This window comes from Leopardus geoffroyi, chromosome E2 (genome assembly GCF_018350155.1).
Source record: "Leopardus geoffroyi isolate Oge1 chromosome E2, O.geoffroyi_Oge1_pat1.0, whole genome shotgun sequence".
NCBI classification, from domain to species: Eukaryota; Metazoa; Chordata; class Mammalia; order Carnivora; family Felidae; genus Leopardus; species Leopardus geoffroyi.
Genome location: NC_059335.1, coordinates 57,241,369 through 57,267,315, shown reverse-complemented (window position 1 = coordinate 57,267,315; position 25,947 = coordinate 57,241,369). Strand labels below are relative to the sequence as shown.

Sequence of the window (25,947 nt, the reverse complement as noted above, 5' to 3'; positions counted from 1 at the left end):
TGTGTAGAAGACTCTTTTTCCGCCCACCCCGTTTCTCTGCGGACAACCTGGAACGTGTCCGGGTCACCCTGCAGGGGCTGGGGTTTTTGTCGTCCACGTTCATTTTAAGGTCTGACTCACGTGCTACACCATCCTCCAAAGCGTCCGATTCGGTGGCTTTCAGTGTATTCGCAAGGTTGTGTAACCGTCAGCCCTGGGATTCCAGAACATTTTCATCACCCCCAAAGGAAACCGTTGTCATTAGCAAATCAGCCTCTTTTCCTTCCCTCCTGGCCCGTGGCAGCCCCTCACGTGCTGCCTGTCCTGAACATTTCACACACGTGGGATCACGCGACACAAGGCCTTGTGCTTCCCCTTAGCATATTTTCAAGACACGCCCGTGTGAGAACATGTCCAGGGTGTGGTGGCGTTTCTGGGCCCGTGCACCAGCCCGCCGTGCGGACGGACCCCTGTCGTGTGTGCGCCTCGGGGGGTGGACGCTGGAGCTGCCCCACTGTGTGGCTCTTAGGAGTCCCGGTGCTAAGGGTACTCGGGTACGGGCTTCTGTGTGGACGCCAGTTTTCAGCTCTGCCGGGTGTGGTCCCCGGGAGCGAGGGGCTCACCGCGCCCTGTGTCGCTTTCGGGGGAGCCGTCAGACTTTCTGGTCCGAAGCGAGCACACCATCTGATATCCCCAGCGGCAGGGCACGAGCCTCGGGTTCCCCGCGTCCTCACCCTCCCTCGGCCATCTGAGCGCAGCCAGCTTCCGTGTCGGGTGGTGTCGGTGCTGGGGTTTGGATTTGCGTTTTCCTGAAGCTGAACGACGTCGAACGTCTTTGCGTGTGCTTCCGGGCGTCTGCGCGTCTTTAGAGAAGTGTCTGTTCTCTAAAGCCAGTTTCAGCTGGCTTTTCTTTATCACAGACCCATAGGAGCGCCTTGTGGGTTCTGGGTCCGGGTCCTCCTCGGTGTGTGGCTGGCGCATCTGTCACTCTGTTGCTTGTCTTTCCACTTGCCTGGTTGGCTCCTTTTTGAAGCAAGGAAGTTTCTAACTGTGATGGAGGCCGTTTTACTCGCCAGGTGCTGTTTGTAGGAACCCAGAGCCTAATCCAAGGGAGCCTGCTGATTTTAACCCTTGCCTGTCCGGTCTGTTTTCTGGGTGCCAGCTGGCTGACCTCGGCCTTCACGTCACAGGTGAGGATGCGCTGACCTGAAGGGTAGAGGCCGTGTGGCATCAGGGTGCTGAGGAGGTCCTGGGAAGAATAAGGCCCAGGCCGAGGGCTGAGGGAGGAGTCACTAAGGCCCAGTGCTCCCTGTGACGGGCCATCCTTGGAGGTCACATTGGTGACCTTGCAGTTCTTAACTGCACTCTGTGGCTATTGCCTCAAGACTGGAGGCGTTGCTTAGGGCCCCACCAAGCTCTCTCTGCCCCAAGCAGCCCCCAGGGCGGGAGCATTTCGCACAGGGCAGCCTGTGTCCTCAGGTGAGCAGTGACCGGAGGGTAGCGTCGGCCCATCAGAACAAGGGGCTTGTGCACGGTCTGTCATGGGGCCTCTGGTCCCCGGCCTGTCCTCCACAGGTAGGGACGGCTCCCCGCCTGCTCCTTCGCACCGTGAGGGCTGGCCCGTGGCCCGTCTTCATCCCGCAGGCCTCTGCGACAACAGGTCCTCCGAATGAGGACGTGGCCTCGGCGTGAGACAGCAGGCTGCGGGAGCTGGGACTGGCTGGGGCACCCAGGCCTTGTCTCAGGGACAGCGCATCTTCAGATTTTTCCAGGGAAGCCTGAAACCTGGAGTATGTTGGCAAATGATGGAATTAGAGAAATTTTTTTGTGACTTAGGCTGTCCCTCCGTCTCTGTTGCAAAGTTCTCCTAACAGCAACGGCAACGTGGTTGTGGAATGAAGTTCTAGACCCCAGAGCGGTGAGCTGGGACGGTTAATCTCCACGCTGGTTGAAGGCCTTGGGTGCACCTGTCTCTGGCGACTTGGAGGGAACTTGGATCTGGCAGCGTCTCCTGTTTGCGCCAGGATCCGTCACCTGGCCTTCGAGGTCGGCATTCGCACGTGTCCCTGGCCTCCGGGGCTGGCTCTCCCGTTTAGACGGGGTGGACCTTGCCAGCCCAGCATCGAGCGCTCTCACAGCCGTCTCAGGGCGCACACGTGTGCAGTTTAGGTTTGGGCGCGGGGTCGTGTAGGTGGGACAGGACAGGAGGAGGACAGAGATGGGACAGGCGTGAACACAGACCGCACGCTGAGACCAAGTCACAGACAGAAGAGTCGTTAGCACACCAGGCTTCTCAGGGACCAGCTCCACGCAGGGAACCCGCCTGGGGCCTGACGTGGCAAAGTGAAGTTCAGTAGTGACCACGTGAAGATCGTGGCGGGTCTTCAGATACAGGGTGGCTTCGTAGCATCCTGAAGTTCTGGGCGCGGATGGGGGTGCCCGGGAACTGGGCCCTGTTCTGTGATCTGCCTGCCCAAAGTGCTGCGATAGAGGTGTCACGGAGAAGGGAGGAAGGTGGGTCCTTGCCGGTCTGCTAGCCAGAGGGGTGGCGTCGGGAGCCGTGTGCCAGGCTCGCTGTGCATTCGTTTTTCCTCTCCAGGCACAGCTGGGGGCTCGGTGGCGCGGGTCCCACCTCACAGAGGCAGTGGCAGCCGGAGAGGGGCTCCGTGCCTTGCCCAGAAGCACACCCTTGATGCATCAGGATCAGAACTAAGCCTGAGCGCCTCCCGTCAGGGACAGCGACACACGGGGAGGATGACCAGACGCAGAGGCATTGGATGGAACCGGGGGCGGGGGGGTGGGGGTGTGGACGGCAGGGGACGAAGCAGAGGGGGGCTGAGCCGAGAGAGAGTTCTTCATGGGGGAGCGCTTATCCAGAAAGGGACCGAACCTCTGGAGAAAACCAGTTGACGGGGGCCCGGAAAACACGCCCTCCCCTAGAAGGGGCCTCATCAGGCGCTTGCCCTGGGGATGGCCGGGTCCACCCGGAGGCACGTCCTGGAGAGCATGTCCCCACCTGGTGCAGGCGTTGAGCTGCAGCCCTGGCCGTAGCCCCAGGCCGCGTGGAGTCCAGCTCGGCCTGGCCACTCCCCGCCGTGGGCCCTCTCCTCGCTGAGTGGCACTCAGGCGTGTCGGGCGTGGTCGGCCACAGACCATCCCGTGGTGACAGACGTGCGTGATGGCTGTGGGCCCGGGCTGGGCTGCCTCCCTGCTTGTAGGGGACCCTTCGTTGCCCTAGCGTGAGCTCTCCTTGTCCCAGAGAACACCTACACCTTTAAAACAACAAAAACGAGCAGTCAGCTCGCCACAACCACAGATACACCTGGGATTCCGGGGGGCCCTGGGGGCCCTGAGAGGCAGGTTCATCCCTAACCGTGCGAGCTCTCGGGAGCCAGGCAGGGGCCCTGTCTGCAGGAACCCCGAAGGTGTCGTGTGACAGGAGTGGAAATGGGGACAGCTGGGTGCCCCCGCGCCACCCTCAGCCCCACCTTTGTGAGGGACGCGAGGGTCTGAGGTCTTGCGCCTGCCTGTAACCGTCCAGTGCTCCCCCAGGAGGAGGCTCCACGCACGATGGCCCCGAGGGCACCTCCCTGCGTCTGCTGGGTACTCACCGCCCGCCTGGCATCGGCCTGTGTCTTTTTTTTTTTTTTTTTTAAGTTTATTTATTGTCAAGAAAGTGCGCACTAGTGGAAGAAAGGCAGAGAGAGAGGAGACACAACCCAAAGCAGGCTGTAGGATCTGAGCTGACAGCAGAGAGCCCGACGCGGGGCTCGAACTCACAAACCGTGAGATCATGACCTGAGCGGAAGTCGGACGCTCAACCGACTGAGCCACCGGGCACGCCACACCGGCCCGTGTCTCATGTGCCTTGTGCCACCTGGGGGTCCCTGCACCGTGTGATGCTGTCACTGCCATTTCTCAGATGAGGAAACCACGGTGAGACCGGCGTTCGAAGCCCAGCTCTGACCTGGGCCTGAGGCCCCTCAACACAGGGCTCCTTCCCCTTTCCCTATCTTTCCCCTGTCCCTATGGCGGGAAAGATGCCCACTTCCTGGTAACGATGGGGGTGCTACTTAGATTTAGATCTGCTGGACACAAAATGGAGTCCGGGAGTCTCATAAATAGATTAAATAGAAGCATCCAGAGAAATAGCAAAGTTCTCGCTTTTTTTCTTAACGGTTGGTACTACCCACATAAGCGGATATTAACACACAGGATGTTGGTTTCATCTGTTGGCGGCCCGAGGGCAGTGCGGGTGCGTATCTTAGGAATACAGATTCCTGGGCCTCGCCCCAGACCTACTGAACCATAGGCTGCGTGGGAAGAGCTCAGCAATCAATTTTAAAAGCTCCCCAAGGTGAACCGCTGGCATTCGACCCGGCTCTCCCGCGGCTGGGCGTAGACCCGACCGAATCGCAAGCAGGTGTTTGAGCCACGTGTGTACGTGGCAGCCCGCGGCCACGCAACTCCCAACAGCCAAAAGCCGCAGATGAGCCAGAGGTGCATCCGCAGATTTGCCGAGGAGCAGAAGGTGACCCGTCCGGACGCCAAGGAATGAAGCGTACTGATCGCAAGCCTCGAGACCGCCCTGCTGAGCAGAAGAAGCCTGACGCCAAAGGCCACAAATTGTGTGATTCCAGAGCAGGCAAACGCAGGGACGGAAAGTGGGCGGGGCGGGGGCAGGGACCGCTGACGGGTAAAGGTTTCCTTTGGGGGACAAAAGTCCTAGAACGGGGTGGTGGTGACGGTTGCACAACATCGTGAGTATACGGAGTGCCACCTGGCCGCACGCTTGAGGGTGTTAAGGTGGTGGCACGTGTGTGTGTGACAAAGCTACCAAAACCCCCACGTCTCCCCAAGGGGTTCTGGTACCAGGTGAGGTGGGAGCCCCTGGCTTGGAGGCTGGGAGAGGCCGTCCGGCCGCCCAGACCCCAGCGTCAGCAGGGGCCCAGGGGTCAGAACCCGATGACAGAGCCCCTGCAGGGGCTGGGCGCCCTCCTCACCACCTTGCCCGTGCCGTCGGCCTGCTGTCTGGCTGCTGAACCCCCCCGGGCACTTCCTCCTCTGGCTGAGAGGCAGGGTGCCGTTCCCTCCCTTCCCCCAGAGCCAGATTCTGGGACCGGCCCCTCATTAGAGGGAGGGGACAGGACAGCAGGACTTGCCAGGGCCGTGCCCTGGGCCCTGTGTCACCTGGAGGCCCAGCCTCCACTCTGCGGAAGAGCGTGGGGCGGGGGTCCACGGACCTCCAGCCTGAGGGGCGCCGCCATCAGGGCCCGGGGTGCCGGGTGGACCCGTTTCCTGCTGCCGCGGTAACAAGTTTCTGCAAAGTTGGGGCTGAAAACAAAGCATTTTCTCCTGCGGTTCTGAAGGCGGGAAAGCCAGAATCAGTCTCACGGGCTAAAGTCAGGCGTGGGCAGTGCTGATTCGCTCCGGAGGCTCCCGGGGAGAGTCCGTTTCCTGGCCTTTTCCAGTAGCGGGTTCACCCCGCCCAGGGTGCTGCCCTCGGCCAGGGACAGACACACAGACGCTGGGGGAAAGGAGGGGCTGCGGGCTCAGGAGCGCAGGTGACACAGGGACCCTGCCTGCCCAGAGCCGAGCTCCTCCACGCGCCTCAGCAGCTCTTGGGGAGCTTTCTGGAAGCCCGGATGCCCGCCACAGCCCAGACCAATGTCATCCGAAGCCCTGAGCCATGTGAAGAGTTCCTCCAGTATTCTCGTGTAGCCGGGGTTCAGAACGCTGTTCCAGAAGCCCAGAATCAGGCCGAGGTAAAGACACATCGGTACCGATGGTGGAGTTTGACACGCCCCGTTCCATACACATCTCTCACTCCTGTGCGGAGAGCACAGAGAATTCTCAGGAATCCCCGGAACAGCCCTGTAGGATGGGATCTGCTGTGATCCCATGTCACCAGTGGTCCCAGCGAGGCCCACACCACAGAACCAGTGCACAAAGGGAGCCAGGGACTCTGGCTCCTGGGACCTGCCCTCATCTGTCTTCCAGAACATTCTAACGGGTCTGGGGAAACAAGCGAGGTCACTCTCTCCCTGAAGTTCTGAACCTGTCATGTGGCCCGTACTCTGTGGAGAAAAGGAGCTGGACCCTGGAGAACAACCCTTGATGACAGGCGCTCCCGTGCGTGGGCGCCGGGCCGAGCCGCCACCTGCCTGGCCCACGGAGGCGCCAGCTTGCCACCTCACTGGCTCCCTTGTGCTCCAGAGCCGCCCGCCCACACAGATGGGGCCCCCAGGGCGCCTCTCCACAGCCCAGAAAGGTCACGGCAGCCCTGGGAGGCCGGCAGAGAGCGCGTATCAAAGCGCCTCAGAACTAAGAGGTTTTCCTCCTCGAGTGGAATTTCACAGCCCGGTGGCCAATTTCTAAGTCATGCACGTTAATGGGCAGCTAATGAGGTATCCAGGCAGGGACCTGGAGGTGCCCCAGGCTCGCAGAGCCCAGATTAGGGAGTACAAAGCCAGCCGCTGGTGAGGGAGGAAGCTAAATCATCTCTCCCTGCGCCTCCGGGTGGATGTGGGCGGAGGGTGCGAGCTATGCGGATTTTGAGGCCCAACCCGGCTTGGTCTGCGCCCTCCACCTGCCGCGCCCCCCCCCCCACCCCGCCCAGCATCCTCCCCATCGGGCTGGGCCGATGACCTCCCTGGAAAACCTCCACAGGGAAGAGGTGGGGCTGAAACGCCTGGTCCAGCAAGAATGGCCTCTCCCAGGTCCCTGGGGGACCCCAGAACCCAGAGGCCTTCCCAGGGCCCCTGGCTGAGCCTTCACACAGGGACTCCCTGCTCCTCCGATCCCTCCCTTCCCCTGCCCTTCACCTTCCTCCAGGGAGCTCTCCTGCAGCTGGCGTCTCGTGGTCACCCCTCCTTTTTTTTTTTTTTTTAACGTTTATTTATTTTTGGGACAGAGAGAGACAGAGCATGAACGGGGGAGGGGCAGAGAGAGAGGGAGACACAGAATCGGAAACAGGCTCCAGGCTCCGAGCCATCAGCCCAGAGCCTGACGCGGGGCTCGAACTCACGGACCGCGAGATCGTGACCTGAGCTGAAGTCGGACGCTTAACTGACTGAGCCATCCAGGCGCCCCTCGTGGTCACCTCTCCTACTCTTTGGACCCTATTTGTCTAGTCCTCGTCTCTTCATACGTCGGCCTTTCCTCCAGAACGGAGCCCTTGTCTTTCGCCTCTGACTCGCTGTCAGTCTGCGTGCGTCGAATGAGAACTCAGGCCCCAGCCCCGTGGGGCGCCGTGTGCCGAAGGGTGGCCCCTGTCGTGCTGAGTAGTGTGCCCTAGAGCCTGTGGATGTGACCTTATCTGGAAAATGGGTCTTCTGCTTTGCAGGTGCAGCGAGGAAAGGATCTCGAGATGAGATCATTCTGGAATGTGTGAGTGGGCTCAAATCCCAGGACAGGTGTCCTCCCACGAATAGGAGAGGACCCAGACACGGGGCGGGACCCGGAGGGACGTGGCCACCAGCCCAGCACCACCTGGAGCCCTTAGGAGCTGGACAAGGCAGGAGGGATCGCGCCCTGGAGCCTTTGGAGGGAGGGCGGCTCTGCTGGGAGAGAATAAATTCCCATTGTTTTGAGACCCCCAGCTGGTGAGTTTGTTATGGCAGCTTCAGGAGGCTACTTGTGTGGGGGAAGTCACGCCTTTTTCTGCCTTTTGGAATCCTACTCTCACTCTCTGATTCAGTGCTTCCCGTCCTGGGCGCTGGCAGCCAGGCAGGGTGCGGGGTGAAGCAGGTTTTGGGATGACGCAGCCAGGGTTGAACCCCGGGCACTTGCCAGCGGGCCCGTTCTGAGCCCCCTGCTCCACCTGCCTGAGCTCACTGCCCGCTCTGCGTCGAGCACTATGGTGTCACCCTCTCGGGATTCGCTGTGGGGGACCCAGTGAGACGCCCAGCGCCGGCTACAGGGCCCGGTTCCCAGCATCGCTCACTCGGTGAGCGCCGGTCCAGCTGTGCGCTCCTGGGCCACAATCCCAGCTCCCTTTTCGCATCCACGCCTGCCACTCAGCAGGTCAAACGCTCACTCAGCGCCTCTACGCGGAGCCTGCAAAGACCAACAGTCTGCTGGTGACACGGTCAGGGGATGGAGACCGTTGGAAACCACATGGAGAAAAAGCCCTGGGCGCTGATCTGGTGTCCGCCAGATAAGGACTGATCGGGTGAGGCTCTGGCTCCGGAGATGGTTAACTGAAAGCCGCAGTCCTTAAGAGGGGGTCCCTGCACCCGCTGTATCTGCGTCACCGGGGAGCTGGGTAGGAATGCAGATTCTCAGACCCACGGAGTCAGAAACCGCTGGGTTGTCTGTCACACAGCCCTCAATCTGGGTTGTCACACGCCCTCAAGGGGACTCGAGCCCGGGTGCCAGGAGTAAAGCAGGTTCACGTTAGAATTCCGGATGTGACCTTCGTGGACCTGTGTTTTCCCGAAGGGGACAATTTCCTGTCTTCTGCCATCTCAGCGGACAGCACAGCAGGTCGGAGAAGCGGTGTCTACTCAACGTCCGGTCCCAGACCAGCAACGCCCGCCTCCCCGGACCTCGGGAGTGATGTGGAATCTGGGCTCCACCGAGGAGACAGTGAATTCGAATCTGCCTTCTGACAAGACCCCAGGCGATTCACGTGCATATTCGTTTCAGGGGCCAAGCACCTGCTGACTGCCTGGGCCTTTGCACGCACTTGAGTCCACAGCGGGCCCCACAGCCCACGGCGAGCTGCAAGGTGGGCACCCGGACCCCTTTGTGGATGGAAACTAGGCTTGGAGAGGTCACATGGTCTAGCTGAGCTCTGAGCTCTTAACCAAGCCCCCCTTCCTCAGACTGGGGGGCCTCAGAGAGGGATCCTGGGCCCAGGTCATTGACTGAGATCAGGTGCAGGCCTGCCCCTCCTGCTCTCCCAGCTGCCTTCCATCAGACCCTCAGCAGCCAGGAAATCCCCGCCTCCTGGGAGGGGCCTTCACCCGGGTGGGGGAGGGGAGGGCGTCTTAAGACCCCCTCCTCAGGCTGGCGGTCGCAGACGCTGCAAGCTCTTGGGACCGATGGCTCTGACCTCTTGTCCTTGTTCCCCTTGGTGTTGAGACATGACCCCAACACGTGCTCTAGAGCTCCCTTAATTCCCCAATCATCTCCCCACCTCGGGCACAGCTAGAACCTTCCTTCTTCCACCAGTGGGGCCCAAGAAATGCCGCTGAAGCAGCTGGAGCGAGCCTGAGCCCTGTCCCTGATGGCTGACAACTATCTGATCTTGAAGTCCGGATTTGGGGGTAAGGGTGAGGGGCTGGGGTGGAGGCTCGGGAAAGGAGGGTAGGAGGTCCCCCGGTGAGGATAAACCGGGGCCTGGGAGCGAGTCACTTAAAAGGGCAGCACGAGGCAGCCCGTGGCGTGGGGCCGTGGGGACAGATGGGTGACTCTGATTTGGGGACCGAGACCAGTCACAGCCAGGAAGGCAGGGTGAGGACTGTGCCTCTTCACACCCCTGCCCCCCCTGCCTCCCTGCTGCTTCTAGCCATGGAGGGACCGACGGCCGCCAGCCCAGGCCTCTCGGAGAAGCTGGTCCCCACGGCCGCCAGCCCCTCTCTGTCCTCGCTGGGCGCTGTCTTCATCCTCCTGAAATCCGCGCTGGGGGCCGGCCTGCTCAACTTCCCCTGGGCCTTCCACAAGGCGGGTGGGGTGACCCCCGCCTTCCTGGTGGAGCTGGTAAGCACCTGCGGAGCATTTTTCGGGGCGGGGGGCGGGTTTCCTGGGGTGGGATCCAGACAGGAATCCTCAGTATCCCTCCTGGGGAGCTGCCTGTCATAGAAACGACCCCTTTGGAGACTCCCGTTGGCGTCCGCTCTCTGCTCAGCTGCCGCGGGACGGGGTCCTCCCACCGCAGCCCCGAGTGGCGAGCACCCCTAGGCTGTTGAGGGTGGGGGGTGGGGAGGCGCCTGCCTCAAGGGATCATCTGCAGGCGGTCACCTGGCCAGTTGGCTCCTCTCACCGGCTGGTTCCAGCTCGATGCTGAAAGTTGAGCCCTGCGTGCGGTCGGATCGGGTGTAAGATGCTGTGACCCCCACCCCCCCCACCCCACACCCGGCCTGGCCCGCCGCCCCGTCACAGCCGTGCAGCCAGTCCTACCAGCTGCATGTGGAGCCTGAACTCCCCTTCTAGAAAGGCCAGGGCTGGACAGCCCCAGCGGAGAAGGGCCGTTAATTAGCACAGCTTCATTTTATTTGCGAAGATTCTGTTTCCGCAGCTGATAGCAACAGCTGAGTTGTGTGGGGAGCTGGCCCACAGACGTGATCTTAACTGCCTTTTTATGGCGGCCAGCTGATCGTGGCCACGGGGCCTTTTCTGTCCTTCGGGAAACTGCCCGGTCCTAGCTTGTGTAGTGTCCGGCCTATGAAAATGGGTGACCGTGGGACGATAGGGCAGGGGTTTCTTTGGGGGACAGGACACGAGAGAGCTCCGGGGCACGGTGGTGGGTTCTCAGTCCTGACGGGTTAGGGTTGTACGGGCGGATCGGTCGTATCTCTTCCAACGATACGTGTGTTCTTTTAACCCACAACTCACGGGATTTTAGGAGAGTAATTGAGACTCTCTGGGTTTCTGAGATCTCGTTGGTCTGACTGGGGCAGGATAGTAGGAATCCCAGGTGCAGAGACATACAGTCCGAGAGGCCTCGACAATCGCTTGCCCTGTGGCTCTGATCTCCGGGCAGGGGCGGGCCTGGTAGCACACATTGGGTAGAGGCCCCTGGTCTGCAGGTGGCCTGGGTGGGTGACAGGCCCGGTGGAGAGTGATATCAAAGTCCCAAGGGTCTGGGGCGCCTGGCAGGGTCGGTCGGTAAAGCGTGTGCGACTCTTGATCTCAGGGTTCTGAGTTCAAGCCCCATGTTGGGCCCCGAGCCTACTTAATTAAAAAAAAAAAAAAAAAAGCCTGTGGGGCAGCTGGCTCAGGTGGTGGGCTGGGGGTCACCCTGGCCCCACGGTCCTGCTCCGCAGGTCTCCTTGGTCTTTCTCATCAGCGGGCTGGTCATCCTGGGCTACGCTGCCTCTGTCAGCGGCCAGACGACCTACCAGGGTGTGGTGGGAGGGCTGTGTGGCCCGGCCCTGGGGAAGCTGTGTGAGGCCTGCTTCATCGTCAACCTACTCATGATCTCCGTGGCCTTCCTCAGGGTGATTGGGGACCAGCTGGAGAAGCGTAAGTACTGGCACCGGAGTGGGGGGCGCCCCCGGGGGGCTTCTGGTTGATGAGCGGGATGTGGGTACTGGGGGGGCCTTGGGGGGACAGCAGAGGCCAACGCCACCCCTGAGCTCCTTACATCGTGGCAGAAGGAGTGGTAATGAGCACCCTGGGAGTCATGGAGGGGGAGGGGCCGTGCCGGATGTCTAGTGGGGACAATCCAGTTTACGGATGGGGAAGCCAAGCCAACTGCAGAGAAGTCCCTTTGGAGAGCGAGCCAGTCCCTCCAGCTTCCTTGAGTGTTTGCCTGGCTTCTCCCCCTCCTCCCAGCAGCCCCCCCTCCCCCCGCCCCGGGTCTTTGACTGTGAACCTAAAGGTAACTTGGGAGTTTCAGGTGTTTCCTGCGGACATCATGTAGTTGGGTCTCGCTTTTTTCTTTTTCTTTTTTTTTTTTTTTAATCGTCTCGACAGTCTCTGTGTTTAACTGGAGTGTTGCGATTTTTAATTGGAAAGTGGTTAGCGATACGCTTGGATTGTGGTCGTCTGTTTTGCTCTTTCTTTTGTCACTTGAACCAAAGGCCCCCCAGTGCTGGGGGTCCCGAGGTTCCAGGTGCCCGTGTCTTGGGGGGGTGCTTGTATCCCGAAAAGCACGGAGGTTGGCGAATCTGAACCTCCCGGTGGATAAAAGGGGCACAGAAGCGCCCTGCCTTTCGGTGTGAAGTGGAGGTCATGTCCGGTTCCACCTCTGGGCAGAGGTGGTTGCACCAGAGGGCAGCTGGAGTGATCCGAGCAACCTTGAGGACGCAGACCTCCTCCACGGGCTCTGGGCAGATGGCCTGGGGTGTGCTTGTGTGTTAGTGGTTAGAGGGTTGGGGATGTGTTGTCTCTGCAGGCTTCTTGGCAGGAGGGCCAAATAAAGACTGGGGGTGCCCGTGGCGGTTGGGGTGCTTGGTGTCCTTGTGTGCAGTGGGTACTGATGACTTAGAAGTGACAGGTGCTGAAAGACGTCAAGGAATGTTCTAGAAAGTTGAGGTCTCGGGAGGGGCTGCTGGAGCCCAGATGTCCGAGCTGGGATCCTGGCTGAGGAGATCTAGATGCAAAAGCGGGCCTTGTGTCCCTTCCCGGAAGCCATGTGGGTCTGGCACTCCCCGAGGTCTCTGTGCACCTCTGGGTGCGTGCATTCCCCTGGCGTCTGTGGCCCGGAAGGCCTGCTTTGCTCCCGTGCCTGGTGCCTGTGTAGAGTGACCTCGGGGTGGGACCCTGGGCCCCTCCCCCCCCCCCCCAGCCTTGCAGAGGTTCGGTAGAAACAAGCTACTCGGGTAAGGTCTTGGCTTCTGTGCGTGGCTGGCTTGCACTTGGTGAACAAAGAAGGGTCACAGTCCAGCACAGCAAGTGCCCCCAAGTGGGCCGGGAAGCATCTCTCAGCTCCCAGCCCTCTGCAGCAGGGCTGTGGGGACCTGGGAGGAGGGACACCCCCCCACCCTCCCCCCATCCTTCCCCCCTTCCGAGCCCCAGGCCATCTTGCTTCTCCCCCAATGCTCTCGCCTCCCCCACGGGCCTTGCCTCTTCGGTCAACTTCAGATTCTCCATTTCACTGTGGTGGAGGGGGACCCCGGTCTGGGTTCTTCCGTTCCCCCTGCTGAGAGGTTGGTGGGAGGCTGGGAGGAGTGTGTGTCCCTTGCCCCCATCAGCATGGGCTCTGAGACACGTTGGCCCAGCAGACTATGGCAAATGTGACATGGTGCCCGTTGCAGGCCCAGCCTTTAAGCGGATAGTTTCCCCCGGGATCTTCAGGAGCCCCCAGCTGCCCCGGCCTCGCCTCCTGGAGGGTCCTTGTGGGAGAGACCCCAGGACTGCAGGGAGGGCTCAGGCGTCCCCACCAGACACCCAGTGTCGAGCCATCGCGGACCCTCCAGACCAGCCTACCCGTGGGCCATCCATGCACCCCCACGTGACCCCAGCTGGTCCCACGCGGAGCAGAACTGGCCGGCTCAGCCCTGCCCTAGTTCTCCTCCAGTCCCTGCCGTGTGACAAAGCCGTTGCTCTGGGCCACTGTTGGGGGGGGGGGGGAAGTTTATCAGGGGGACATTTACCGGCTCTCAGTACCAGCCCCCCCCCACCCCACCCCACCCCACCCCGGGCTCGTGAGCAAACAGAAAAGCATCTTTTATGAGCAGATTAGGGCCCAGGTGCCTCAAGGGCAGGCCACTTGGCCTCTTGCTTGTTGCGGCCTCTCTAGCAGAAGGTCACCGAATGGCTGTTGAATGAATCTGCTGCAAGGTTGCTGCCCCCGTGGTGGCACGTGACAGGTGGGGCTCCTTGCCCCTGCCGACCCCGGCCCGCCCGGGAGCAGGGACCCCTGTGGCTGGGGCTCTGAGCCTGGGGGGTGCTGGGGCCGCAGCTCTGAGCGGTCCCCGCCCTCTTGCCCTCCCTGCCCTCAGTGTGTGGCTTCCTGCTGCCCAGCGCCCCCCCGGCCCCGCAGCCGTGGTGCGTGGACCAGCGCCTCACCCTGCCCCTGCTCTCCGCGCTGGTCATCCTGCCCCTGTCCGTCCCGCGCGAGATCGGGTTCCAGAAGTACACCAGGTACGGGGGTGGGGGGGGGGGGGCTGCGGACGCTTCCCTGCCAGGGTCCCCACCTGTGCCGGTGTCTGCAGGTGGGGGGTGGGGGCGGGGGGTTCATTCTGCCAGGGATTAGGGGGGCGGCCAGCTCTGGTCCTCCCCTTTTGGAGAAGAGAAAAAAGAGGGAAAGTTACCCAAGTAACACGTACACGGGATAGAAAACAGAGATAAACAAGAACGTGTATTGACGTGGCTGCTATTCTGTGATTTCATTATTACAGATGATTTATGTGCACAGGCATGGGGAGACCCCAGATATACACTTGGGTTCCACCTTGCGGTCTGAGGTGTTTTGGGTTTATTTTTTTTTTAACGTTTGTTTTTTTTTTTTTTTTTAACGTTTTTATTTTATTTTTGGGACAGAGAGAGACAAAGCATGAACGGGGGAGGGGCAGAGAGAGAGGGAGACACAGAATCGGAAACAGGCTCCAGGCTCTGAGCCATCAGCCCAGAGCCCGACGCGGGGCTCGAACTCACGGACCGCGAGATCGTGACCTGGCTGAAGTCGGACGCTTAACCGACTGCGCCACCCAGGCGCCCCTAACGTTTGTTTTTTGAGAGAGAGCACAAGCAGGGGAGGGGCAGAGAGAGAGAGGGAGACCAGAATCCGAAGCAGGCTCCGGGCTCCGTGCTGTCAGCACAGAGCCGGACGCGGGGCTCGAACTCACCAACTGCACGAGATCGTGACCTGAGCTGGAGTCAGAAGCTTAGCCGACTTAAAACTGCCCCTTTAATATATACTTTCGGGGGAAAAAAAAAAAAAAAAAAAGCCTAGCGAAAGGACTCACCTGAGTTTGCAACCTGCCTTCCCCTGTTGCGTCGTGAACGCCAACAGACTTTTCACCTTAGAACTAGAATGGAGACAGAGCACGCGGGGACCCAGGTCCCCTCTGGGCTCCAGCCCTTGCCTGGCCCTCCTGTCATGTCAGCAAGGTCAGGGGCGCACCCTGCTTTGGTGTGGCCGAGCCGAGGGTGTCCCGGCGTGGGTGCCACATCGGAATGCTGTCTTGTTGGAGAGATGCGGGCTCCCGAAGCTCTCGGACCTGACGGGTGTCGGCCTGGTCGGGAGCTCAACGCCTCTGACCCCTGAGCCTCAGACAGGCTTCCCGCTGTCCCCACGGCACAGGCACGGAAATCGAGGCTCAGAGCAGTGGGGACCTTGCCCGACACCTAGCCGGTGTGGGCTGCGCTGGCCCTCAGACGGTGCTCTGTGTCACCCCGGGCTGCATGTGGCGGGGCCCGTGTTCCCGTGATGGGGTGGCTATGCCGTGGAGGCCCCTAACGCCGCGTTCCGTGTGCGTCAGCATCCTAGGCACCCTGGCCGCCTGCTACCTGGCCCTGGTCATCGTGGTGCAGTACTATACCGGGCCCCAAGGCCTTGCTCGTGAGCCCCGCCCCGCACAGAGGTGAGTGTGAGGGGGCGGCCGTTCATGGCTTCCTGTGTGAGGCCAAGAGTGGGGGTGGGGAGGGGCTGCCCTGCAGAGATGCTGTGCGGTGCCGAGGGCTTGGGGTTTGCTGGGAAGCCACTGCGGGGCTGAAATCAGATCTGCTCGTGGCAGGGCCATCTCCACGGGCACGTGACCAGCAGTCACCCAGAAGGGCCCTGCACGTGGCTGAATGGCCTGCTGTTGCGATCCTGAATTTTTTTTTTTTTTCTAACTTTTATCTTCGAGAGAGAGAGAGACACACACACACACACACACACACACACACACACACACACAGCTCAAGCAGGGAAGGGGCAGAGAGAGAGAGAGGGAGACACAGCATCTGAAGCAGGCTCCAGGCTCCGAGCCGTCAGCCCAGAGCCCGCCGCGGGTCTCGAACCCGTGAACCGTGGGATCGTGACTTGAGCCGAAGTCAGGTGCTTAACCGACTGAGCCCCCCCGGGCACCTCGCCATCCTGAAATTCTTCCCTGAACAAGGTGCCAGCGTGTTCATTTTGCGCCAGGCTCCACGAATTTCGTGGCCTCTTCTGGCCGACGGATCGGAAGCAGGACCGCAGAGAAGAGGCTGGGGCGACTCTGAGCTTCGGCCTTGAGCGCTGGGAAAGGTGGCAGTGCTGTACCCTGGGGTGGATGAGACGGGAGCAGGGGCGGGGGGAGGAAGTCCCGTGGGGACATGTTACGTTGGAGGCCGTTCTGAGACCTCCGATGAAGACGTCAGGTGGCCAGTCAGACCTGCGTGTCTGGAGGTCAGAGAGGGGTCCGGACTGGAGGGAGAAAGGCCGTGGGTGTCGGCCCCGAGGGGGCATTTGAGGGCGCCAGCCCGGATGAGAACGGTACGCTGAGCCAGTGGTGCTCAGTCCAGCACCAGGAGGTCAGGGACAGGAGGAGGAGGTGTTGGGAGAAGAGAAGGAAGGAGAAGGTGCAGAATGGGTTAGCTTCTGGCGGGACAGGGCGGGGGAGGGGGGAGAGCTCTCACTAGCGCCTCGAGGGAAGACTCCTTCCTGCCCCTTCCAGCTTCTGGTGGCCCCGGCGATCTTTGGCATCCCTTGGCACATGGTTATATCCCTCTGTCTCTGTTTCCATCATATAGGACCTTCCCTTGTCTGTGTCTGTCTGTTCTTCTGGTAACAACACCACCCCACTCCAGTGTGACCTCAGCTCGTTTTCCCTCATGACCTCTACCAAGACCTTGTGTCCAAACAAGGCTTTGTTCTGAGGTTCCCAATGGATATAAACTTGGGGGGATGCTAGTCAACCCAGCGTAGAGGAGGATAGAAAGTGGGCCTCAGCAGTCAGTGAGCAAAATTTCAAGAAGGTTGGGGTGACGGCCGCCAAAATGCTGTTGCTGGGTCACGTAGGACTGAGTCCCAGCTTTGAATTTAGCCACGGAGGCTGCTGGCGATGGGGCGAGAGCTTCATGAGGGCAGGAGAAGGGGCTGAGGGTCCCAGTGGATTGGGCCCAGGGAAGAGAGTTCTTTTGAGAAGGGGAAGAGAGGAGTGGGCCGGAGCTGTTGGGGGAACCAACACCAGCGGGTGCTGCTTATATTTCACTCTACTGTGTCCCCCCAGGTGCCAGAGGCTGGTACCCAGAGCTTGTCAAAGGGAGCTGGGGGTCCTCATCTGGGGGCCCCTGAGGGGGGCCGGACCTCAAGGCTCTGCCCTGTGTATGGCTCCGTCCTCTCAGGCAGTTTGGGTGGCGGTCAAGCCATCCTTGCCCTATTGGATTTGATGGAAGCTGCCAGTGCCCCCGCCCCCGACCTCGGGAACGGAAAGTTGGGAATTCCTTCTAGCCCTGTCCTGCGTGGAGAAGGTCAGCTTAACAAATGTGAGCACAGGTGTCTTTAGAAGATGCAGTGTGCCACATGCATCGTTTTCCTGGTAATTAACAAGCCTGTCTCACAGCCCGGCTCAGCTACGTTTTCCTGGTATTAAAACTCCTCTTCAAGTGGCGGTTGTTGTGAGTCGAACTTTTTGTGACAAACCCCTGTTCTTGTCCGTTTGCAGCCCCTCCTCCTGGACCTCCGTGTTCAGCGTCTTCCCTACGATCTGCTTCGGGTTCCAGGTAATGGCAGCGTGCGGGTGGAGGTGTGTGGCTTGGGGGGCTTGGTGACTCTGCTCCCTCGGGAGAGGGTGGCCCTGGGTCAGGAAAGAAGGTGGAAGACTCGCTCCGGGGCGTGGTGGGCGGTCTCCTGGAGGCTGTGCGTGTCGGTTGGCATCTGGGCTCGGTGAGGGGTGAACTGCTGTTGAACCTGGGCACCCGGCCTCTGCCGACACCAGCAGCACATCTGTTGGGTCCGGGGCAGCGTGTGGGGCTCCGGAGCTTGTTCCCTCCTCTGCGAAATTCTCCCGGGGCCGTCTCCCTCACTGGGGACCTGGTGCCACCCGCTTAGACAGAATGCCTTTATGCAGGTGGCTGCTGTCCCTGGCGCCTGGGGGAGGAAAGATCCTGACTCGGGAGGCGTTCGGGGGCCGGGAGGCGTACTGGGCAGAAAAAGGGAGCTTGTGACGGAGTGGCACAGAGTGAGGGCGGGCCGAACTGTGGGAGGCGACGGGCGAAGGGAGTGGGTTCAGCTAGTGAGCCTGGGAAGGGAGGGGGCCGCAGGCAGGGGTGAGGCGGCGGGAGAGCTGCAGGGGTGAGGTAGGTGCCCCCCCCCCCATGGTGTTGGAGGGGTGCAGTGGAGGCTGTGGGCTCCTCCCCTGAGGGGGTTTCCAGTCGCCTGGCAGGTGCTCCCTGACTTGTTTGATCCATTGTTGATTTTAGGAAAGCTTCGCCTCTATCCTAAGAACAGCCGCCCCAGACACCCCCAGACACCCCCAGACGGGTCCCAAAGTAAAACCGAGTTCGCAGGGGCAAGTGGTGTTCGGCCCGACAGCTGTGCCTTCTTGCCTGACTTGCTCCTCCCCTTCTCTGTCCTCCAGCTCCTGTTTGTGCTTTTTCCATCTTGCGTTTTCTTTGAGGATCGTTTAAAAAAAAACAAAAAAAACAACACCACAACCCTGCAACGTTTCCATTTATCCTCTTTATAAATCAGTTGCAATATCGCTTCTGGGGCTCAGCAAGCCGCTCGCAGGCACGTCTCCCATTTCTTCTCGCACGCCCCATATTTTCAAAGAGCTAAAGCGACGATTTTGTTGTCAGCGGTTTGGACGCGGCCTTCATCCCTCTCTCCCGCGCCCGGGCACCATATGGTGCGGCAGGCTTGCGCCGCGGGGGCCGCTTTCCAGATGCTTCCGAGGGCTGCCCCCCTCACCTTTGCCTCGGCTCCGTCAGCCGGTTCTCCTAGCAACCGGGGCCTGGGCTGCGGTTTCCAGGGACACGGGAGGCAGCGATGAAGAGCTGGGAGAAGACAGACGCGAATCGCAGGGTGGGGGTGGGGCTCAGGCCAGAGGAGACCAGGATCTGGGGGTGGGGGGGTGGGGGTGGAGGGCAGTTGAGGGTGAAGAGGGAGAGAGGAGGAGGAGGGGCAGCCTGCTGGAGGGGTGGCGCGGGAAGGGCAAGTCTCCTGTGGGCCTCGGGAGCTCTGACCTGGCCAGACCGCTCCCCGCCCCCTCGAGCGAGCAGCGGGGCGCCCCGTCCGGCCTGCAGCGCAGCGCGAGGGCCGCGGAGGGGCAGACGTGGGGTGCGGGCTCAGCTCCCAGCCAGCTCGCCACCCCCGGGACTTCTCCGCGGCTGCTGTTTTTAAACAGCCGTGTTGAGGTCTAAGTCCCGTGGCAAACAGTTCACTCGTTGGCCGCAGGCGACTCAGAACGCTGGCGACGCCCCGAAAGGAGCCCTGTACCTGGGGCCGGCCGGCCCCCATGCCCTGGCCCCCACGTGTCTCTCTGCGGATCTGTTTCGGGCGTTCTATTCTAATGGGGTCCTTTGGGCCCGGCTTCTGTCCCCCAGCGTGCTGCTCTCCACGTTCGCCCCTGCCGTGCCCTGTGCCGCTCGCTGCCCCCCTTCGAGTGCAGCCTGCAGACCTCTCCTCAGCCGGTGGACGTGTGGCCTGTTGGCGCTCCCCGGCCAGTGTGCTCCTCCACCTGTCGTTTCTCCTGCCCTGGGAGCAGAGAGCCAGCGCCATCCCAGCCCCTGTCCCAGCCCCTGTCCCAGCCGGGCAGCCCTGTCCTTGGGAGCCGTGTAAAAGCTGGTGTAAAAGCAGGAGAAACGGCCCAGGGGTCTTGGGACAACCTGGGGGGAGGGCTGAACGATATCCTGCCACAGCTGAGCGTCTTGTCCCCACCCCTGCGCTTGGCCGTGCCCTGGAGACCCCCACCGCGTGGCGTCCTGGGTGACTCCACAGAGTCTGTGGGCCTTGGGGGTTGGTGTGTACTGGGGAGCAGGGATGGGGAGACAGGGAGACCCCCTGTCATGGGGTGTGGGGCGTTCTGGGAGCCATGCGGATGTACCTGAGAAATGCCATAGGGGTAGGTACAGGAGGCGGGAACCTGGGTCCCCTGGCTTCCCCTGGCTTCCCCTGGTTGAGGCTCCCCTTGAGGATAAAGCCCCCAGGGCCTGGCTGAGCCAACCTGCAGCCAGCAGGCTCCTGCAAGGTCAAGGCGGCCTGGGGCAGGAGTGTCGGGGGGAAGGGTGTGTGCGCTCAGTCTCCCCCGGATGCGGCCCCTGCAGGGGAGTCGGGGAGTGAGTGTGTGTGTCCCCCACCCCTCCCAAGGGCGTGCCCCTCCCCATCATGCTCCACGACGGGGGGGGGGGGGGGGGGTGGAAGCTGTGTTTGCTTGAGTACCTGACATCTCACACTGGCACCAAGTGGGACTATTAAGCATTTGAGTGCTGGGGAGCCGGGGGTGGGGGAGGCTTCCTGCTTGCTGGGTGGGTTAATGGGTGTGTAATTGAGTCTCCCTGGAACGTTCTTTAGCTGTGGGCTGGGCTCTGTGTGTGGCCTGAGCTCAGAGGCATAAGCGAAGCCAATGTGGTCCTCGCCCTCATGTAGCTAACAGGTCCAGAACAAGCAGACCCAGAAGTGCTCGGGAGGGGAGGGGAGGGGAGGGACACAGGGAAGAGCTCAGTCCTGCTGGGGAGAGCTTTCTGAAAGTAAGGGTAGGTGCTGGCCGTACCAAGAGAGAATCCCAGGTCGGGGACCCAGCACAAGCAAATGTCCTGAGGCAGCAAGGAGGAACAGAGGTGACCTGAGCTCAGTGGGTGAGGAAGGCGTGGCTAGCAGCCTGGAGAGTGGGCAGGAGGAGGTGATCTGCATGTTTGGTTTTGATCGGAAGGGAGTAAAGAGGCTGATGTGTGGAAGGAACCATAGAACGGTCTGGAAGCCATAGGGGGCATCAAGATAAAGTCTTGCCTCTCAACTCCGGCTGTGTGGCAGTCAGGGTCTCCTGGGCTGCTGGTGAAATGCCGCTGCCCAGGTCCTGCCCCAAGTATATAAAGTCCTTGACGTTGGCCATAGGTGTTTTATATTTCAAACTCTTCATGACATTATCAAGTATACGTGGAACACATAAATCATGGCTGTGTGTATTCTCGTGCAACCCTCAGCCCAGTCAGGATCTAGAATGTTCCTGGTGCCCCCACAAGCTCCCTTGTGACCTGTCCTGCTCCACAGTAGCCCCCTTCTGTCACCGGAAGCGGTGGTTCTCGACTAGGAGCACTTCTAGGGGGCTATTGGGCAATGTCCAGAGACGTTTTTGGTTTTCACAGTGAGGGCAGAGGTGTTCCTGGCGTCCAGTGGGTCCCCACCCGGGATTCTGCCCAGCATCCTGCAGCGCACAGGACAGCACCCCCCCCCCCCAGATGTTAAGGGCGCTGCAGTCCAGAACCCTTGCCCCAGGGTGGTTAACTTGTAACCGGAACTTCACGTCCCCGGAAACGCGTTTTCTCGTCTTGCTCAGCGTTCGGGCCGCGAGGCCGTCCTGTGCGAGGTTGTGTTCGTCCTTCAGGGCTGTGTCATATTTCCCGGGTGACCGTCTGCCGATTTCCCTGCTAGACTTTCTACTGTCGGCAGACCCGTGGGTGGCTTCCTGTGCTTTGGGGCCCTGAGACGTTCGAGGTGGCTCCCGGTGCCTCGGGCGCCCCCTGAGCCCCGCCCCTGCCTCGCAGTGTCACGAAGCCGGGGTGTCCATTTACTGCAGCATGACCCATCGGAGCCTCTCCCATTGGGCCCTGGTCTCCGTGCTGTCCCTGCTGGCCTGCTGCCTCGTCTACTCGCTGACAGGTAAGGCAGCACCAGCACACCGCGGAGCTGGGCAGGGGGCGCGGGAGACCCCGAATCACGTGTGCCCGAGGAGTGCTCACCGCGTGCCCGGCCGTGCCATGCCGGGTCCGGGAGGTGTCACAGCTCTCGCCCGTTTACTCCTGACCCCCCTGGGAAGTCCCCATTTCACGGAAGGAGTAGCTGAGGCTCAGACGGCTTCCGTGGCTTGTCCGGCAGGGCTCCCCGGCTAGACGTGCAGAGCTGAGACCCTGCTCGCACGCTCCACACCCTGCCACACAGATGTCCGATGGGACGGTAGTGGCCGGCGTGTGGCATTATCTCTGGGTAGCGATTTACAAAACGCCCTTGTGGCTTTGACGGACGTGGGTGCCCACAGACCTGGGTTCCAGGCAGAAGGGTCTCCGAGGGGCACCGAAGTGGGGCTCAGAGACGGCTGGGACCTGCTCAGGGGTCACACAGCGTGCCCATGGCACAGCCCAGGTGTCAGGCCCAGGCCGACTTCTGGCTGGCTGCTTTCCTCCCGCCCGGGGCTTTGGAGCCCCTGACCCGGGGAGCCCTTGGGCCGCTGCAGTGTGCCAGCGACTGTGGCCCACCGTGGTCACCCAGGAAGCTTGCTGACCCACGACGCCGTTAGTTTCGGGAGGACAGCACAGGAACGCGGCTGCTGTGTTACGCAGTGCCCGCTGTCCGCGGCGTTCCCCATGCTGTGCCCTCTGTCCACGTCTCCCGCCGGCACGGCGCCCTTCTAATCCGCCCCCCTCCCCCGGCCTTCCGCCCTCTCGGCCTCCCAGGGGTTTACGGCTTCCTGACCTTCGGGGCCGAAGTTTCTGCGGACATCTTGATGTCTTACCCGGGCGACGACGTGGTCATCATCGTGGCCCGGGCCCTCTTCGGAGTGTCCATCGTGACCGTCTACCCCATTGCCCTCTTCCTGGGGAGGTGAGGTCCGGCCCGCGGGGCCCTTGTATGTCGGTGCCTGCTCCAGACTGAGCCGCGAGAGGGTCGGCGCAGTCCTTGGAGAGTGGCGCCTTGTGACGGGCCGGAGCCCCGCTGGGTGTGCACGGTGCCCGGTGGGGGCCGGCGCGGGGCTGGAGCCGCCCGTGGTGTGTGGCCTTCAGGTCGGTGATGCAGGACCTCTGGAGGAGGAGCTGGTGCCTGGCGTGTGGGCCCAGGGCCCTGGCGGAGCCCTCGGGGCCGTGGGTCCGGGTGCCGCTGACCGTCCTGTGGGTCGCCGTGACGCTGGCCATGGCCCTGCTCCTGCCCGACCTCAGCGAAATCATCGGCATCATTGGCGGGATCAGCTCCTTCTTTATCTTCATTTTCCCGGGTGAGGCCCCTGTTCAGCTCGGCTCTGCCCGGTCTCCCCGTGGGGGACTCGAGGGTCTGGAGGGTGGGAGCCCGCAGAGGCTTTACTGACCGGGCACGGGCCGTGGACAGTACGTGCCTTGAGTTAAATGTCTCTGTGACCCTCGATGGGCGTACCCGCTGGGAGCGCTGTCGTCACCCCATCCTGCAGGTGGTCAGATAGAGGCCCAACGGCCTCCCGGGGCGGGGCACAGGGAGTGCCGGGTCAGCCTTGACCTTGTCCAGTCTCCGGTGCCACCGTGCACTGTGGGATTTCTTTTTTTCTTTTCTTTTTTTTTTTTTTTTTTTAATCCTTTCTGGTCACGTGAAATTTACGCGGTTCAAAGGTGCCCTGTGAATGTCGTCTTCTTGTCTTGGTCCCCGGACCTGGGAGGCAAACACGGTCTCTGAGACGGATGGTTTCGTACAAAACCTTCCCCGTGTGGGTGGCTGGAGCTCCAGTCAAGGAGGCCCGAGGCTTTTTGCAGCCTGGGGAGCCCGGGGGGCCTCCCAGAGGAGGCGGCGCTCAGGGCTTGTCGTCGGAGAGGCTCAGGGGGGCCGAGGTGTTAGGGGGATGGTGAGCTGGGTCCGTGGGGACGGGCTCTCGAGCTCCGGGCCGCTCTGGGTTCGACAGTGGAGAGCTGGAGTGGCCCCGTGTGTCCTTCGCAGGTCTGTGCCTCATCTGTGCCGTTAACGTCCAGCCTTTAGCTACACGCGTCAGGTAAGTGTCCCCAGACCAGGGTGGCAGCGTGGGCGCTTGAGGGGCTCAGAGGGAGCAGAATGGGAATGGGGCAGGGCCCACGGAGGTCACGTCCTGCCGGTGAGAAAAACGACAGGCCACGGGGCTTGGCTTGTCCACGGTGACACGGTGTCCGAGCCAGGAATCGAACCCCTGCCGGCCACACTGGGGCCTGCCACGCTCTATCGGTGCTCAGCCCTCCCTTGCCCTCAGAGGGTGATCGTTTCTGCCGCGAGCTGTGCCACAGGCGGGTCCTGTTGTGCGGAACCCTGCGTTGCGGAGGCCCTGTAGCCGGAAGGGTAACACGTTGTGTCTGCAAGGTAGCGCGTCTTGGCTGGACCCTTGCTCGGTGCCCGGCCCTTGGTCCTCTCCTTACGATGCCAGGATACCCATCCTACAGACGAGGGGGCAGACGCTTGTCCGCGGGCACGTGACAAGTCAGGGCCTCTTCCCTGCTCCACGATGTGGGTTAGACAGAGGCTTTGGGGCTCCCCCTCTTTCCCAGAAGAGGGCCCTCATCTCCAGGGTGGCCTGGGCTATGACTGGGGCCCTGTCCTTGGCCCTCGAGGGGCCCAGCTGACCCCCCCCCCCCCCCCCCGAGAAAGAGAGTGCACGCACGGGTTTGCCACACCTCAGCAGGGGCCTGTGTGGCTCTTCCTTCCCTTCCACAGACGTGGGGAAGAACTGAGGCCGAGGCAGGTAAAGGGACACCGTCCTACATTTGCCGGGGCGTTTAGCACAGCAGAAGTGCGTTTTCTCCCAGCCGAGGCCGCACGTCCACAGTCAAGGTGTCGGCAGGGCCAGGCTCCCTTTGAAGCCTCTGAGAGCCGCTTCTGTTCTCGCCATTTCCTGCTTCTGGTGGCTCCAGGTGTCCCTGGCTGGTGGCTGCCTCACCCCCGTCTCTGCCCCTCTGGGGCTCTCTGCCTCAAGTCCCCGTGTGCCTCCTTTCGATAAGGACACCTCTGTCACTGCCCTGAGGGCCCACCCCAAACACAGCATGATCTCCTGTCCGGATTTTTAACTTCGTTACATCTGCAAAGACCCTGTTCCTAAATAAGGTCACGGTCACGGGTTTGGGGTAGACACGAATCCTGGGGACTGCCATTCAGCCCAGGACAGATGCTCCTGTGTTCCAGCAGCCGGGGGCTTGGGTACCCCCCTGGAGGCCAGTGTCTCTCTCCTTCCCTCCCGCCTCATCGAGCCCCGGCCTGGTTTTCCCACAGCCGTGGGCAAGGCTTCCTTCCCTTCTGGGGGAAGAGCTTTTCTGGATGTCTCTGAACCTGACTCGGGCTTGGGGCGGCCGCGATGGTCTGGGGCCTCCTACACGCGGCTGTTTCCCGGCAGTGGTCTTTGAAGGCCCTGCTGCTTCTGTTTTGTGCCTTGATCCAAGCTCACAACAGTTTTTACTGGTGGGCTTTGAAGGTATTTTTAACTCTAGAGCTGCCGTAGGGCCTCTGATCCCTCAGAACCGCTCTAGGAGCCTGCAGGCCCGAGAACATTCCCCACGCTCTCCCCACCTCCGTATTGGGGGCGTTCACGATTCTGTCTCGCTGGAGACCATCTTTCCGTAACATTGGGTCCTGTGGCCTTTGTTAATGGGGCCAGAAATGTGTCCGGCCGCCCTGCAGTTTGTAGGAATTTCATTTCCTTGTCTGTTGGTGCGTCGGGAAGCTCACAGATGTGGCCTCGGTGGCTGTCAGGGCGACCGCCTCTGCCCCCGTGGCCAGCCGCTGTCCCCATCGTGGGTGACTTCGGGCTTTCTGCTCCTTCATCGTTTTCAGGGGGGCTTCATGCCCCTCCTCCCGTTGCCCCCAAAGGGAAGGGACTGGAAAAGGGTCTCCCTCCCCCAGGGGAGGAACGGGATTAACAGAGGCAGTGAGTGGTTTTAATCACAGGGGGCCCTTCTCTCCCGTTGTCTTGGAAACCCATCCCAACAGGTGGGGGGGAATACTATGGATTTTTCTTCCAACTTGGTGGCTCTCCTGGCTTCGTGTGATCAGCCTTCGGCGTGCACTTGGCTTGTCTGTGCAGAGCTCCGGAGGAGAGGGTGCTCGATGTGTATTTCTTGGCCTGGCAGGTGCTGTTTGGAGGCGTGGGGAGTGGTCTCCGTGCTCGTGGGCACCTTCATCTTCGGGCAGAGCACGGTGGCAGCCGCCTTGGAACTCCTCTGAGCGGGAGGGGGTCGGCCCGGCCCCATGGCTGCCCCGGTGCCGCTGCCTGCGTCCAGCTGTGTGACCCGTGTCCTTGCCTCATAAAGATGCTGGAGAAATGGATACCTTCTGCCTCCTGAGGCTGCTCATTTGGGCTTCTGCTGGTTCAGAGGGTTTCGGGCGCAGTGCCGAGGAGGGCGGATTCGGGTCCTCGGGCCGCCCTGACAAAGACCACAGCCTGGGGGCTTCGAAGGGCAGAAGGGTCCCCTCACCGTCTGGGGGCGGGAGCCCGAGATGCAGGTGTGGGCAGGGCCGCGCTGCCTATCGGGGAGGATCCC

At 61.5% G+C, this 25,947-nt stretch overlaps 1 protein-coding gene across 5 annotated transcripts; it reads left to right on the top strand.

The window, feature by feature from the left end:
* The first annotated feature begins 1 nt into the window (after position 1).
* On the top strand, positions 2–25,732 carry SLC38A8 (solute carrier family 38 member 8). 5 transcript variants are annotated; one of them, XM_045441280.1, is made up of 14 exons: positions 8–109; positions 1,056–1,169; positions 8,629–8,710; positions 9,157–9,251; positions 9,494–9,684; positions 10,971–11,169; positions 13,593–13,734; positions 15,075–15,176; positions 17,223–17,280; positions 21,262–21,376; positions 22,168–22,315; positions 22,495–22,703; positions 23,390–23,441; positions 25,537–25,732. In XM_045441280.1, the coding sequence occupies exons 4-14, from the start codon at positions 9,212–9,214 to the stop codon at positions 25,628–25,630; spliced, it is 1,350 nt and encodes a 449-aa protein (XP_045297236.1). In that variant the 5' UTR covers positions 8–109; positions 1,056–1,169; positions 8,629–8,710; positions 9,157–9,211; the 3' UTR covers positions 25,631–25,732. The 5 variants fall into 5 exon arrangements, with proteins under 5 accessions (XP_045297241.1, XP_045297236.1, XP_045297240.1 ...); XM_045441284.1 differs by lacking the exon at positions 8,629–8,710; XM_045441281.1 differs by lacking the exons at positions 8–109; positions 1,056–1,169 and adding an exon at positions 1,199–1,769.
* The last annotated feature ends 215 nt before the right edge of the window (positions 25,733–25,947 follow it).